Source organism: Dunckerocampus dactyliophorus, chromosome 6, assembly GCF_027744805.1.
Source record: "Dunckerocampus dactyliophorus isolate RoL2022-P2 chromosome 6, RoL_Ddac_1.1, whole genome shotgun sequence".
Lineage (NCBI taxonomy): Eukaryota > Metazoa > Chordata > Actinopteri > Syngnathiformes > Syngnathidae > Dunckerocampus > Dunckerocampus dactyliophorus.
The window spans coordinates 8,290,756-8,305,139 of NC_072824.1; the positions used below are offsets into that span (position 1 = coordinate 8,290,756).

The following is a 14,384-nucleotide window of genomic DNA, read 5'->3' on the forward strand; positions in this document are numbered from 1 at the left end:
TAAAGCATAAAAGCATATTCAAATTGTATGCTGAGTATGACAAATTCAGCCATGTTGGCAGGTCTCCACTAATATTGTAAGTCCTCCCTGCCTCACACAGCTCATATTCATATGAGCGAGTCTGACGCAATTTATGGCAAAATAAGGGTCGGACCTTCGCTGTGAAGAAAAATTGCATAAACGGATCTTACTCAATTTTAATTGAAGACCCCTTTTCTAAACCGTCTTCCAGGGTCAATAATGAGTTAACCGCTGTATATTATACAGTTAAAAATGACATTTTGTACGTTCCCAGCAATGACTATTCAACCAAGTTTTTGCACAGTTTTTGAAATATATATTTCTCCTAAAGGTGCGCCAAATTCCCTATAATATTTCCTATTGTTTGGCCAGCTTTTGAGTTTGTGATTCAACCTCTACTCTTCACTACTCAAATGACTGACTACACTATCACACACTAAGTCAACCATTAACGTTTTTTTTTTTAATTAAAAGGAAAAGTAAAAGGAAACGTGATAAATTATAGTTTGAAGTACCCAACTGTGTATGCATAGGAATTTTAATCTGTCCACCATTCCCCGTTGTTGCACATAATTTTTTTTTTTTGTTAGGGTTTCTAATTAGGGTCACGTTTTGTTTGGATCATGTTAAAATTGTGTAAAAGTGATCGGAACAGTAGTAGAGATATCCACATGGACCAAAAACATCTTCACTTTTGATGAAGTTTTGACACCAGTTTTTATAATACACATATAGTACTATTAATAACTGGAGGATGACCGGTGGGATACGATGTGGTTTATTTCTACTTTTATAAGGAATTAGATTATGTCCACACATTTGAGTATTATGTAAAAATAATCTAAAATAGTCCAAAAACAAAAAAAAAAGCTCATGCCAGAGCAGTGGGGGTGGGCGCTATAACCCTTGACTGTAAGGCCCTTGTAGCCAACCAGAAGCCAGAAGAAAGTCATCTGAGGAAAAGGAAGAAGGAAATTCAGCTAGATTTAACAAAATCATGGACAAAGCTAAAAATGACCATGCCAGGAAAAACAGCATGTGGACTAAATGTATATAAAATACTAAAAAATAGCCAAGCTGAAGTAGTAGTAGTACTAATATAATGGAAAACAGTCTGTCCTTGGTAACTATATACTTGAAATGTCTGATATATTTAGAGTCCTCGTGCCTTTTGTCTCTTTCTCAGTATGTCGTGTATAATGTATCTAAGTAGCCCTCCATTTCGAGTACTGCATGAGCAGACACGAAAAGGCCTTTCGAGTGTGACCTCTTGTCCATACATCTCCTTTGCAGCTATCAGTATCACTGTCCGCCGTCTAGCGTACTGTCGGCTCGTGTTGGGGCTCCTCTGGTATAAAACAGCAGCCAATTGTCAGAGGGAGAACAGGCTGGCGTGACAGAGGTGGAAAGCTAATGAAGTTATTTGACGGCAGCCCTGGCCACGGAGCGAGAGGTGAGGCGCAGTGGACAAGCGCCTGGCAGCTAGACGGATGAGGCGCAAGATAGAAGCAGGAGGTGTGTCTGTGTGTGTGTGTGCGTGCGCGTGTGCGCAGGCAAGAGAACAGCAATGTATGGAGTGTTGGTGGCAGGTGTCAGAAGGCTGCGATAACACGCAGACAAACCGATAGCGTCGTCAAACCACCGCGAGCTGGAACCGGCTCACGCAGACGAGATGGCCAGTCACCCAGAGACAACCTCCACCACCACCCCCCATCTGCTTCTCGGCTCTGTGCTCTCCTCACAAGATGACGTGCGAGAAAGTGGACACTTGTCTCTGTGTTGTGTTTGTGAAATTCTGACAGACAAAAGGCTGGAGTGTGAGTGTTTGGCGTCGTAGGCTGAATTGTTACTTCTGCTGCTTTGTTGTTTTGGGAGTGCTTGTTCTTTTTTGTGATGGAGCTGGAGAGGAAGAAAGATTACCATGCACAATTGACCATCTGACAAATATGACAAATCTGAACATCAATTCCTCAGGGGTGGTCACAAAAATGTACAGGTAATGTTTTACGTATTATTCAAGCATAGTTCATCAAACTATTAAACATGAAGTGAACGTTAACGTTTGACAAGTATTGCATTTCGTAATAAATTACTTTTTCTAGTTCTATCGTCATGTTCACCATGAATCCGTGAATGATTTTGATATTGTTCCCACTCTTGGTGGAAAAACACTATTTATAGTTGCTAAAGCTTCAAAAGGTCATTGGAGTGGTGTGACATAGTTTTCCACGTCCTATGAGGCCGTATACAGTTGTCCCTCGCTACACCGCAGTTCTAACACCACACCTTCACTCTATGGTGTTTTTCAAAATTAATTAATTATTAAAAGATTGTAGTTTCATAGTTGACTATGACCTATTATTAGTGAAAAATATTGAAAGACAAGTCATAGTCATAGGTAGTATTCTGGTCACTAGGCGTCAATGCTACATTGATGAGGCATTACCTTAACTTGCACTGCACAGTGTCAGCCATGGTCCAACGTGACATAGTGAAAACGTTCTCCAGTTCCATGTGGAAGTGGTAAGTTATTGGCTTCTTTCTTTGTCTTTCTTCCCCACTCATTTTCAAAACCCTTTCTTAAGTGTAGAATAAATAAATAGGGGGCTACCGAGTTAGCGCAGTAATTTGCAATTTTTAAAGCGGTGGCCGCCTCGTATGTCCCGACAGAGATCCCGTAGCTTGCGTGTAAGAGGTGCGCAATGTAGTGTAAAAAAGCCAGCTGCTACAACAAGGAACTTTCCCAACGCTAGCGTGTGAGTTATGTTTTATTGTCACTTATCATGACTACTGCATTAGGTCATACGAGTATAATGGTGGCTAAAGGCGTGTTATTTAATGCCTAGAGGGCCCAGTTTTTAGAAGGTCATTTAAAAGGTTTTCTGTGCTCTAAGTAAAACTCTTCCATTTATTAATATTGAATCCTACTTAGCGAAAATTCACTTATCGCGGTCAGGTCTGGAACCAGTTAACAGCGATAAACAAGGGGCAACTCATCTATCAATTTTTGGAAATTCTTCAATACACAAACTGATATTAGATCACTGAAAATGTATTTTTAGTGTACCAGGTATAGTTTTCATCTTTTTGGGGAGGTCACATGTTGACTTGGCTATATTTTCACAATAGTGTGATTTTTGTTTTATTTTTTGTGTTTAGGGTTTCTTCGATTGACTATCGATCAGTCCAGGGTTTCCAGGGATATGCTGCAGAGAAAATGTAACGATAATTCAGGGTTGTATCGTTGTCCTGGATAAGTTTTTATTAGGGCAATCTAATATGCATTACATCCTCTAGTTGCTCATTTATTTCCATGTGTGTTTGTAAAGTAGGGACCAAAAGTCCTGTCCTCGTCTGATCCAACATGGTCCGACACGCTTCTAATTAGAGCACGTCCTTCCAGGTGCTGACCAGGTTATACTTAGCTTGCCCGCTGACATCTGACTATGTGACATTTCCAGCTGGTGTGGGGTGCAACCCTGCAACCACTGCCCGTGAACTTGAAGGTCAATGTAGCAACGCCACAACCATGCACCTCCCCTTGCTTATCTCCCTGTTGAACTACACCCCCGACCTGCCATAGTGTGGCACTGTGGCATCACAGGATGCCGCATAGGTGGTCAGAACACCAAGCCCTCTACCCCTTCCAGCATCGATCGTCATTAATCAAAAGGGCCGGAGTCGGCACAGATGGATGATGCGGGCGGGGGGCGGCTGGCCTATGGTGGTTAGCGATGTTAGGTCAGGTGGGAGAGAGGCCACTGGACCCACATCTGACCATAAATGATGGCATCTCTCTCAATTTTGCCGCCCAAAAAAAGACGTCGTAGTCACAGTTCCTCTCCAGGAGATAACAGGGATTTTGGTCAAAGTCTGAATTGTCCAGTGTTGGAGGTTACACAGTTGCCATGGCCCTCAGAACATTCCTCAAACTCTCAAAAGCTGTTGTCTATCTAAAAATCTTTGTTTAAGCTTGTGTGTGTAATGGGACATGACAAAGAGATACAAAGACGAGTTGTTCTTTTCTTGGCGGCTATCAGAGGTTGCTCCGTGGCTAATTATTAATTATTCATCTAAGGCGGATTAGACATGGCCCAGTTTCTCTTGAAGATGTCTGTAAAGCTGCATGTGACAGCCACACTCCGCCAAGCAACCAAGCGAGGCTGCACCTTACAGAGATGCCAGATAAGGATGATCAGGCTCTGATTTGTATCGCAACTTTTGCATCCAATGAGGATTCACACAACGGCAAGTATTGTAGACTTTTAAGAGGGGGGCAAAAGTTGAGAGAGAAGTCATGGAAATAAAAGTGACAGAGGATGAGAATTGGGAATTAGTTGGTGTACCTTTTTTAAAGATGTTTCTCCAAGTGTGCGCCCCAAGAAAACGGCAGGTAGGACCACAGTAACTTAGAGGTATGCTGATAATACTCTACTAAGTTAGAGATAATTTAGTCCTATAAATGCAAACTTGTTAATAAAATATCATCATTAATGTTTGACTTCTTGGACTACATCATCACTGAAACCATTGTTGCAGTAAACAATCATGGAAAAAATTATTAGACAACCCTTGTTTCTTCAGTTTATTGATCCATTTTAATGCCTGATACAACTAAAGGTACTTTTGATTGGACAAATATAAAGAGTTTAATTTAAGAGCTGATATCTAGCAACTTCCATGGTTTTCTTGATAATAGCTAAAATCATTTAAGTTCTTACATGAATAGCTATAGCATTGTACTGCCAAAAAAATATTCTTAGGAGCTATTTTTGTTGCAATTGATATATTTGTCCCAAAAAAGGTACCTTTACTTGTATCAGGCATTAAAATGAACAAGAAACTAGGGTGGTTTAATCACTTTTTCCATGACTATGTGCACTCAACAAAAATATAAGCACAACATTTTTTTTGTTGACTCGACAGCATGATTATTGCACAGGCTGGCCACAATAAAAGACCACGGCATGTGCAGTTTTATCACACAGAACAATGTCACAGATGTCACAAATGTTGAGGGAGCGTGCAGGAGGCAAGCTGACTGCAGGAATGTCCACCAGAGATGTTGCTCGTAAATTGGGTGTTCATTCAACCAACCGGCACCACAACCACAGACCATGTGTAACCCCATCAGCCCAGGACCTCCGCATCCAGTATTTGCACCTCCACAAATCCAAAGAAAACACGATAAATTGACTGGGATGCAAAGGAGATGAACTGTCTTATCCCATTGTCCATTTATAATTGGGTTCTGGACTGTGCTAATTTTTGACAATAGATTCATTGGGATTTTTTGTCGATTTCTGAATTTTTATAAAGCTAAACCCTTCAAGTTCTTGTATAATGTTGGAGTAGTAGGCAGGCACATGGTTTTTGAATATTTGGAGAGTAAGAGTGGTTTAGTGGTCCATTTTATCAAAGCCTTTGACTAACTGCCCTAAAGACCCCAGTGCCTGTTTACACGAGAACGATCTAGCAAAAAAAAACTGTAGTTCATGACATAGACCATTCAGTATTTACTTGTTCCCATCAGGTTTCTTATCCTCCCTTTCAATCTCTTTCCTGTTTGACTACAGCGGCCAACCAGAGAGAGGCACTGAAGTCTCCATTCCACTTAAAGGAAGAGCCCAAAGCGGAGGAAGCCTTGAGTCCCAGACCGGCCTCCCAGTGTCACATCCAGCCCAGCTTCCCTGGGACATTCTGCCAGGACGGGCTACCTGGTGTCCCGGCGGCATCTGAGCGCCCGCGCTCGCTCAAACCCGGTGAAGGAAGTCCCTCGGCTAAGAACAGCTTGCTGAGCCAGGATATCAATGTGAAAGTGGCCTCTGAGTTGCTGATGAAGCTTTCAGGTAGGATGAAGTGTATAGACACACTGCATATACAAAACATGTCCGCGATACTCCTTGAACGCCACGATCCAAGCTTCAGCAAAGTTCAGTGGAAAATGTCAGTTTGTGTAATTCTGCTGACAAGAACAAACAAAAAAAACATGGGTGAAAAACGAAATGACCTCCTTGGCTTGGAGGTATTTCATAAACAGTCACTTGTATAGAAAGAATTCTCAGAGACGGTTCCAGGTCGCGCACTGTCATTGATATTTGCTGTGCTGTTCTGTGGTTTCATCAGCCAACAGCGACTCAGATCTTTAGCTGTTGGCCAGGATGGCTTGTGTGATTTTCATTTGCGGTACACTTTAACCAAGGAAGCACCAGGGTCCTCTCTAAGGTCAGTAGAAGCACATCTATGGTGAAAAGGTATCTTTTTTTCTATTAAGTCTGTTTGAGATACAGCTAGTAAACCTATTCCTATGGGTTTTTTTCCTCAATGTTATAACTTTTCAATCCTTTTCTCATCTGAGGCTGTTTTACTAAACAGATGATGATGGACGTTTTTTGTTTCTGTGCTGCGTACCCCCGGTCAGGCTGTAATACCTCAAAGTGGGTTTAGCCTCTGAACCTTCATGATCAAGAGCAGAAACTAGCCACACTGTAACATTGGATTCACACTTGGTCATCGCTAAATCACTAACACTGCTGCTGCTTGTTTAATCTGTCTAAAGTGACCAGTGAATGCCAGGTCTTGTTGGAGTGTGTTGTTTGACCACTGTGAGTGACTCTCAAGCAATTTAAAAATGTCACTGGGCTAAGGTCAGTGTGTGTACTTGGTATGTCGAAAACATCCAAAAACAATACAATTATACTGTATGACATGTTCACTGTGAACCCTTTGTACCACACGGTACAGTTTGGGAACAGATCTGACACCGGGATGGCAATGTCAGCAGTGAAAATAGTGTGACATCGTAGTAGTGGCCAACAACGAAGGCCATCCAGCATTTGGTGCTTCTTATTTTAGTAAGACGATAAGATGTATTTGAAGGTGTGAGCAGAAAACCCGTGTAGCAGGTAGGGGAGGCCCGAGCCGTACCTCACTGTGCCACACTTTGGAAATCCCTGCTCTAAGGAGTTTGAGTTTGGTCAACAAAGGTTGCAAAAATGAACTGAAGTAACTAATAACCGAACTAAAGCGCAACAACAAACAGTAACACCACAAATTGGTGAACCACTGTGTCCATACAGTAGGTCACATTTATTTACCATTGTTGGCTTTGAAAGTGTCTACTACTGCACTACTGCTTACTATGGACAATGGCTTGAAAGCATTGGCTTTTGTGTGCAGATTAGTTGAGTACATGAATCTTCTAGCATACCACTTCCACCTCTTGTATATGCTTTTTGCATTATTAATTTGGTTCAATATTCATTTGTTATCAACATCTGCACTGACATATCTTACCATCCTGCCGCGTAGCGTAGTCCTTGTTTTTTGTTTTTTTTCCTCCGTTGGCCTACAGTGTCTCTGCAAGGTTGACCCAGGTTAAAGAAAGACGCTGAAACGTTCATCTGCCTCCCTCTCCCCCGTGCTCGTACTGTCCTCAGAGTGCAGTGCCTTTCCATTGCCATGGCAACAGTGGGGGCGGTAGATGGAGAGGATTGTGGAGAGTGACAGCCTTGACAAGAGTCTGGACCCTGAAGTGACCCCGGGGTGGGGGGAAGGGAAGCAGAAGGCCGGTGCGGAGGGGAAGGGAGAAGAGCCAGGGAAAGGTCAGCGCCTTCACAGTCACATGTGATTACAGTCATGAGGTTCAAGGGCATCCAACACAATCACCTCTCTCTGTCCACTGTTAAAAGGTCAGTGGCTGAGCACCATAATGCAATAAGGATACATAATAGGCAAATCACATCTTGGCCAGAACACACAAGACTCTTATTTCCTCCCTTTCCTAGTCAACTTGTACAGGAAGTCAGCACGGCCTAATTAAATGCCTGCCGCTCACTCATCCTCGACCGTGCCGCCGTTGAACAGTCAGCATGTGCAGAGTTGTCATCATCACTGCCATTCTGCGGTAACATGAGTTGCATCATCCCTTTTTTAACTAGGTCACTTCTAACCCCCTCCCTTTCTCTCTTTCTTATCAAACATTGGATGGTCATGTTTGAGTCGCTCGGCTCTCGCAACCTCCCCCCCACATCTGTTCAAAACCAGGCTGCTGGTGTCTGGGGGCTAATTATACCGGGCTAAATAGTCCCCGGCGCCAGCGGCTAAACGTGCGCCAGCAGATGGGCACTGGTGTTGCGGGGCAAGTGGAGGGAGGTATGTAAGGGAAGGGTGGCCAGATTGAGCCGTACGGGGGCCCTAGGTGGCGCCCCGGCAGACTGGCATCATGTGGGTAACAGCCGTGCCACCCACTCACCAGCTAGCCGCCACCACTATAGGTGTGAAATCACACTTTGTACTCGCTTAGCTCCTTAGGAACAGGCCCGCCGTCTCTTGAGACTTTACTGGCATGCTGTCTCTTTCGTTACTGAGCAAATTAAAAGCAGGCTGACCACCATGGAGCTTATCAGTTTCCAGTGATGATTAAAAAAATGACCTTTATAGAGTTGAAACCACAAAAAACATATACCAAGTGTTGAATGGAACGTACTAGTGGAAATAGTAAATACCAGTGGCTTCATGACAACTACACAGCAACAGTTGATAACATCACTTGAGACAGCCGTATAGCTTGCAAAATTTTCTCATTTTGCATGAAACTTTAAATAGCGTGTCTTCTGCATTTTCTTTTGCTTTTTGTGTTATTTTGAGGGTATAGTGATGGCAAAGTGGAAAAAATAATTGTACACACTAGGTAAGGCTGCACAAAAAAATCGATTCACACTGACATGCGTTCTAATTTCTAAATGACAATTTAAAAAAAAAATACTTAACAAACACTGCCTTTGTACTCAAGGACTCATGCGGCACTGTTATTGGCATGATGGCCGACGCTTCCTCCTGCACTCCCCGTCCCCCAGTAAGCCTTGCCAGCCGAGGCAAGTTGGCCCCACTGCCCTGGTTCTACCCGCTGATGGACGAGGGTATAACGAGGGTGAGAAAACAGAGTATCACCCATAGCTGGCGGGAGGAGCAATTGCATTTATTAATTGACTTTTCTTTTGTCTTGTCTTTATTACGTGCATGAGTGAGTGTGCCATGCTTTTGACTTGATGGATTATTTTCAGTCTTTCTATTCATTTCTATTAAGAAAGACCTGTCCTAAACAGTCTTTCCGGGACCTCCAATGAAGAACGACATTAAGTTTATTTAAAGCAGAACAAGACATTGAGGTTTTAATCATGATGATAGTACTAATAATAATATAAGGTGGGATGTCTTTAAAATGTAAGCACATGGCCCTGAATGTGGTGTGCATGTGTGTGAAGAAACTGTCCCAGAGAATCTCAGTTCTCAGTCTCAATTCTATGCAAGGAAATTGTGATTCACAATTGACTACAGACCCACCATCCACCTATACAAGCCTGGAGTTTGTATTGCAGAGAAGTTGTGCACCAAACAAATACACACATTAGCACTCAGTAACATCCTCAGATCTTACCTTTATGCATTCCCACATAGTACCAGCATTTGTGATGAAATATGAAAGAAAAACAGGGGAAAATACAGTGCTGTACAGTAGTCTGTGCAGCATGGGAGAAAGATAGATGCGTTCAAGGGCCGTCAAACAAACTGGGACAGGTCACCGCCTGCAACAAACAACATGAACTTTAACAACCTCCGACTATATATTATTTTTTAAATAAAATAATGGCCCACATTTCCAAATTTATATAAATTACCATAAAATCTGATGTAGTTGTTCACAAATTATATGTTTTTTTATTTTTGTAAAATGCTTGTTTGTTTATCACTGCACATGAAAGTTTCCCGCAGCCCAGTGGTTGGAGACCCCGGCCTTACAGCATGCTTGGGAATATGATGTGCTCTTTTACACATTTGAAAATACTGTAAGAATGCCATGTTTATAGAGTTGGCTTCTTTGTTTTATAATGTAAGATTCATGTCTACATCAAGAAATGTAACGGTGTAAATGTATTGAATCGTTCTGTTTTTCAAAAATACGTTTTTGAATCGTATCATAACCCGTGTATCTAGATGCGTATCCAGTTGTCTATCACAAAGAGAATAACATCCCTACTAGTCAGTTACTGAGTTTTCACTGTATATTATCAAAATATGAAATGTAGTGCCCTCGCATGACAGGATTTCACCATCTATATAACACACGCACATGCACACACATCATGCAATGTAATCATCTGGCTATGTAAATTGACAACAGTGTCGGTAATCTGGTTCATGGTGTCCTCGCCATGCCCCCTCGGCGTGCCTGCTCGCCTCTCCCGTTAGCCCCCACACTCCCAACCTTAGCGCCCCTCTTTCTATCGCTGCCTTTAAATTGAATCCACAGAAAACCTGCATTTTCCCCTCCTTGTTTGTTTGTTTTTTTTTTTCTGAGCTGCTAGCTGTGCAAGTGACTGTCACTTCCTCCTTGACCTTATTTGGTGGCGCCTTAGTGCTTGTTCATGAGCTGCAGCGAGCACTTTATGTTTATGGCCACTTTACAAAAGGTTGAGGCTCTTTATGAGTTGTTGATCAAGCATGCGGCCATTTGTGGCATCGGAAGGTGCCGGCAGTAACAAGCTGGTTCCGGCATCGGCGGTAGGAGCTGTAGCAGCAGCAGCTGTGTGTGAAGTCTGCAGGCTCCCACATGACATGTCGTCTCCTACACTGCAGCCTTTGAAGCGCATGAACTCTTCACCCCTGTCTGAGCAGGTCGGCGAAAGAGCGGCAGAGTGGAGGAAGGAGATGGGTGGGGGATAGAAGTATAGAGGGATGCGGAATAACAGAGCAAGGACAGGGGTAAGACTTGGATATAACAGGAGTAGGAGGGGGGTGGGTGGTGTTGTCACTTCGGATCGAGCCATTCCATCTCCCTTCTGTCGTTCCACAGCTCTTCCCCTCTCATCCTGCTCTCTTCATTCCTCTGCCTTACCCCCAGGTGTTCTTTTTCTGGCACCGTTTGACAATGTTTTCCCTCTCTTCACCCTTTGCTGCTGCCTCCTCCTCCTTGGCCTGTCTCCCACGCGGCCACCCCGTCCAGGTTTTCATACAAATACACGTGGGGCAGCAAATGCACTTGGCAAGCATTAAGTTATTAATGACTTTCTTTGTCCAAGTGCAAGCCTAGACGCTATATAGTTCACTGAAATGGTTGTCAAAGGCGACACAGAAGTCAGAAACACAACAACCTCAGGCAATTTCCAACTTCGTAGTGGACTTTTACAGTACATGACACCGTATGTATAGTGTGTTTATAGCGCTTTAGCACTGGCACACATTCTTGTAGGTTTCATAAAATGTGCAAATATGCCAATCTATGATTGTTTCGCTGTAATAGGATGGCAGTATCTGCATCACGTAGGTAATTACCCTGACATCATCGAACAACACATACAGTCGTCCGTCGTCCAATTGCGGTTAGAATTTTGCAGCTTCACTCTGTCACGGCTTTTCAAAATACAGTCGTCCCTTGCTCCATTGCAGTTCGGACATCGCTCCCTTATGCTATCACTTTTTTTAAAAAAAGAATAAATTATCGATGTTTCATGGTTGACTACAGAATATTATTAGTCACAAAACAATGCAGGCGCGTTTTGAAATGTCTGTTGTCCCATCAATTAAGCTCAGACATATTACTGTCAACATTTTTTGAGACCAAAAAAAACACTGTTATAATATACTCCACCCATCTTCTATGCCACTTAACCTCGCTAGGGTCGCGGGGGTAAGCTGGAGCCTACCCTAGCTGACTTTAAGCGAGAGGCAGGTACACCCTGGACTGTTCGCCAGTCAATCACAGGGCACATATAGCCAAACAACCATTCCCACTCACATTCATACCCATTGACAATTTAGAGTTGCCAATTAACTTAATATGCATATATTTGGAATGTGGGCGGAAACCGGAGTACCCGCAGAAAACCCACACACAGGAAGAGCAGAACTCCACACAGAGACGCCCAACGGAGAGTCAAACCCAGATCTCCTGACTGTGTGGCCAACATGCTAACCACTAGGCCACCGTGTGCCCCATACAGCTCAATGTTTTTCTCTTATCTTCTACTATGTCTACTACCTTTTGATATCTATAATAATAATAATAATAATAATAATAACAATTATAATAAACTACATATATATTTAAAAAATTTGATATTATTTGTGTTATTAGTATCAACATTTTAGCTTTTTCTAGTTACATTATGCCTTTTTGCTTTATTTTTCCACTTTTGCTGGGTTTTTGTTTATTTCTGCATTGAACCACATTCCACAGATTGCCCCTGCCCCACACTTTGGACACCTTTGCATATTTCTCCAGGAAGGCGTGGTGCAGCAAGGCGACAGAGGATTGCGTTCAAACTCTACTTTCTTGGCTCTATTGGTCAGGTGCTGGGTTGCGTTGTGGAGGTTTTTTTTTTTTTTAACAGCTCACAGACATGCATTGCACGGCATTACGGAGATGGAGCTCACTCCCGCTCGTCTGCTCGGCGGATTCTTCAACTTTGTTGATGGCTTTTATTTAATTATCTAATAAATGCATGACGCTATGCATACACTTACCCTCCCCTCTAAAAGCTCGGGAACACCTACAGGTTTGGGAACACCCAATAAATGCATGACTCAAGAAACACCTACACTCCCCTCCCCTTTTGACATGGTTATGGATCAATTTGTGGTATGATTTAGAATATATGACTTTTTTTATGACGTCTTAGGGCCCTATATAATCAGTTCTGTTTTATTTTCTCCCAAATGATATTTTTTTTCCATTTAAATTTTTTAGAATTCCATGTTTTACCTTTTGCACTTATTTTACTAGCATAGAGTGTGTGCTCTTTGGGTTAGTGAATAAAATGTGCATGAATGAAATACAAAAGTCCTTACATTTATTGATGCAATACATCGTTGGCCCTACTTTGCTGAAATTCACTTATCGCAGTCAGGTCTGGAACTAATTAACCGTGATAAACGAGGGATTACTCTATTCAAATTTGTTGAAAATATACTTACACTTCAAACTCTTTGTAGGCACAAAAATATTTCTGTCGCGTCAATCTGTTTGCCTTCCGACATGTTTTGGTATAACAACATACTGTAAATGGTAGTACTATGCACATCTGACGACTTCTTAGGTTTGTTGCCTAACTTTTGACCACTGGACTAAAGAGTATAACACTTAAGATATTTTCATTATTAAATGGTATCATAAACCGTTTATTGTTTCACCCTGCCAACAGCCAGTAGCCTCACCATCTATAAGCATAGGGAAGCACAACACAATAGAAGTAAGCGGGAAGGTTTGGATCGCAGATAACAAACTGAACAAGGTTGCATTGCTAAGGCAGAGAAGCAAGCTGAAAGGAACAAACATCTAAATCAGTGCTTTTCAAATATTGGGGCGGGTCCCCCTGGGGGGCGCAAGAGGAGGGGGGGGGGGGACTTTCCCTATCAGTGTTGTTGGGAGACAAAAACGCAATGCCACCATTGCAAAGAAAGCACGCAACTTAAGGAAGCAGAAGAAAATTCAAGGCACTTAGACGGCCAACTGTAAAATCTACATCAAGTTAATTAAATGGTGGACCAGAGGAAGCCAAAGTACTAGCCGGTTAGTTTCATCTTCTTCTATTGTTTATAACCCTAACCCTATTGTTTCACATTATGTTTCTGCGGAAGGTGAAGTATGCTTCTCTTGTGCTAACTACAGTAACAATACATTGAAAAACACTTTGATTGCACTGAAGTACGGTTTTGTTTAGAGACTTGATGCTCCATTTTATTTGTTTTTATTGGCATGTGTTTTTTATTTATTTTTTCTTAACAGAGACGGGGTCTATTTTCTGTTGTGTTTGGTTATGATTGGGATTGTTAATTAAGTGCAGTTTTTTTATTTTCGTTGGGGTTGTCGTGTTTGTTTAATTTATTATATTGTTTGTTTAATTTATTGTATTTGTATCCCAATTACAATGTTAAATACTCTTGAGAAATTAAAGTTTATTGCTTTTGATACAGTGTACTTCCATTATTATGCTATATATTATCATTACATTAATGGAAAAAATGGTCTCAAAATAAGGTTAACAATAATATTGTTTATCGGCAATAATTTGTTGGACAATTATCGTTCAGCAATTTGTTATTGTGACAGGCCTACTGATTAAAATCCTTTTACATGTTCTTGCGCTAAAGAAGCATAGCAAATTTTGGGATCCAACGGGAGCAGTTTGCAATTTTTAAGACCTCCGACTCTGAGGTCCGTAACACGCAGCTGCAGTCTCCCTTTCAGTTTGAAATACTCAGAAGACTCGCAATAATTAACTGTGCACTTGCTAAAATGGATGTTTTACAGTTTTTTTAAACAGCTGCTTGTTATAAAAGCGCTTGTTTTAAACTTTCAAAGT

At 42.0% G+C, this 14,384-nt stretch overlaps 1 protein-coding gene across 6 annotated transcripts in view; it reads left to right on the forward strand.

Moving 5' to 3' along the window:
- znf827 (zinc finger protein 827) overlaps nucleotides 1–14,384 on the forward strand; it is a 102,806-nt gene that overhangs the window by 63,697 nt on the left and 24,725 nt on the right. For all 6 annotated transcript variants that reach the window (XR_008570643.1, XR_008570644.1, XM_054778589.1 and 3 more), the window contains exon 5: nucleotides 5,598–5,870. Coding sequence is in view for 4 of the 6 variants with exons in the window: in XM_054778589.1 (XP_054634564.1) it covers nucleotides 5,598–5,870 (273 nt within the window). In the remaining 2 variants the exon portion in view is untranslated. The remainder of the gene's footprint in view (nucleotides 1–5,597; nucleotides 5,871–14,384) is intronic.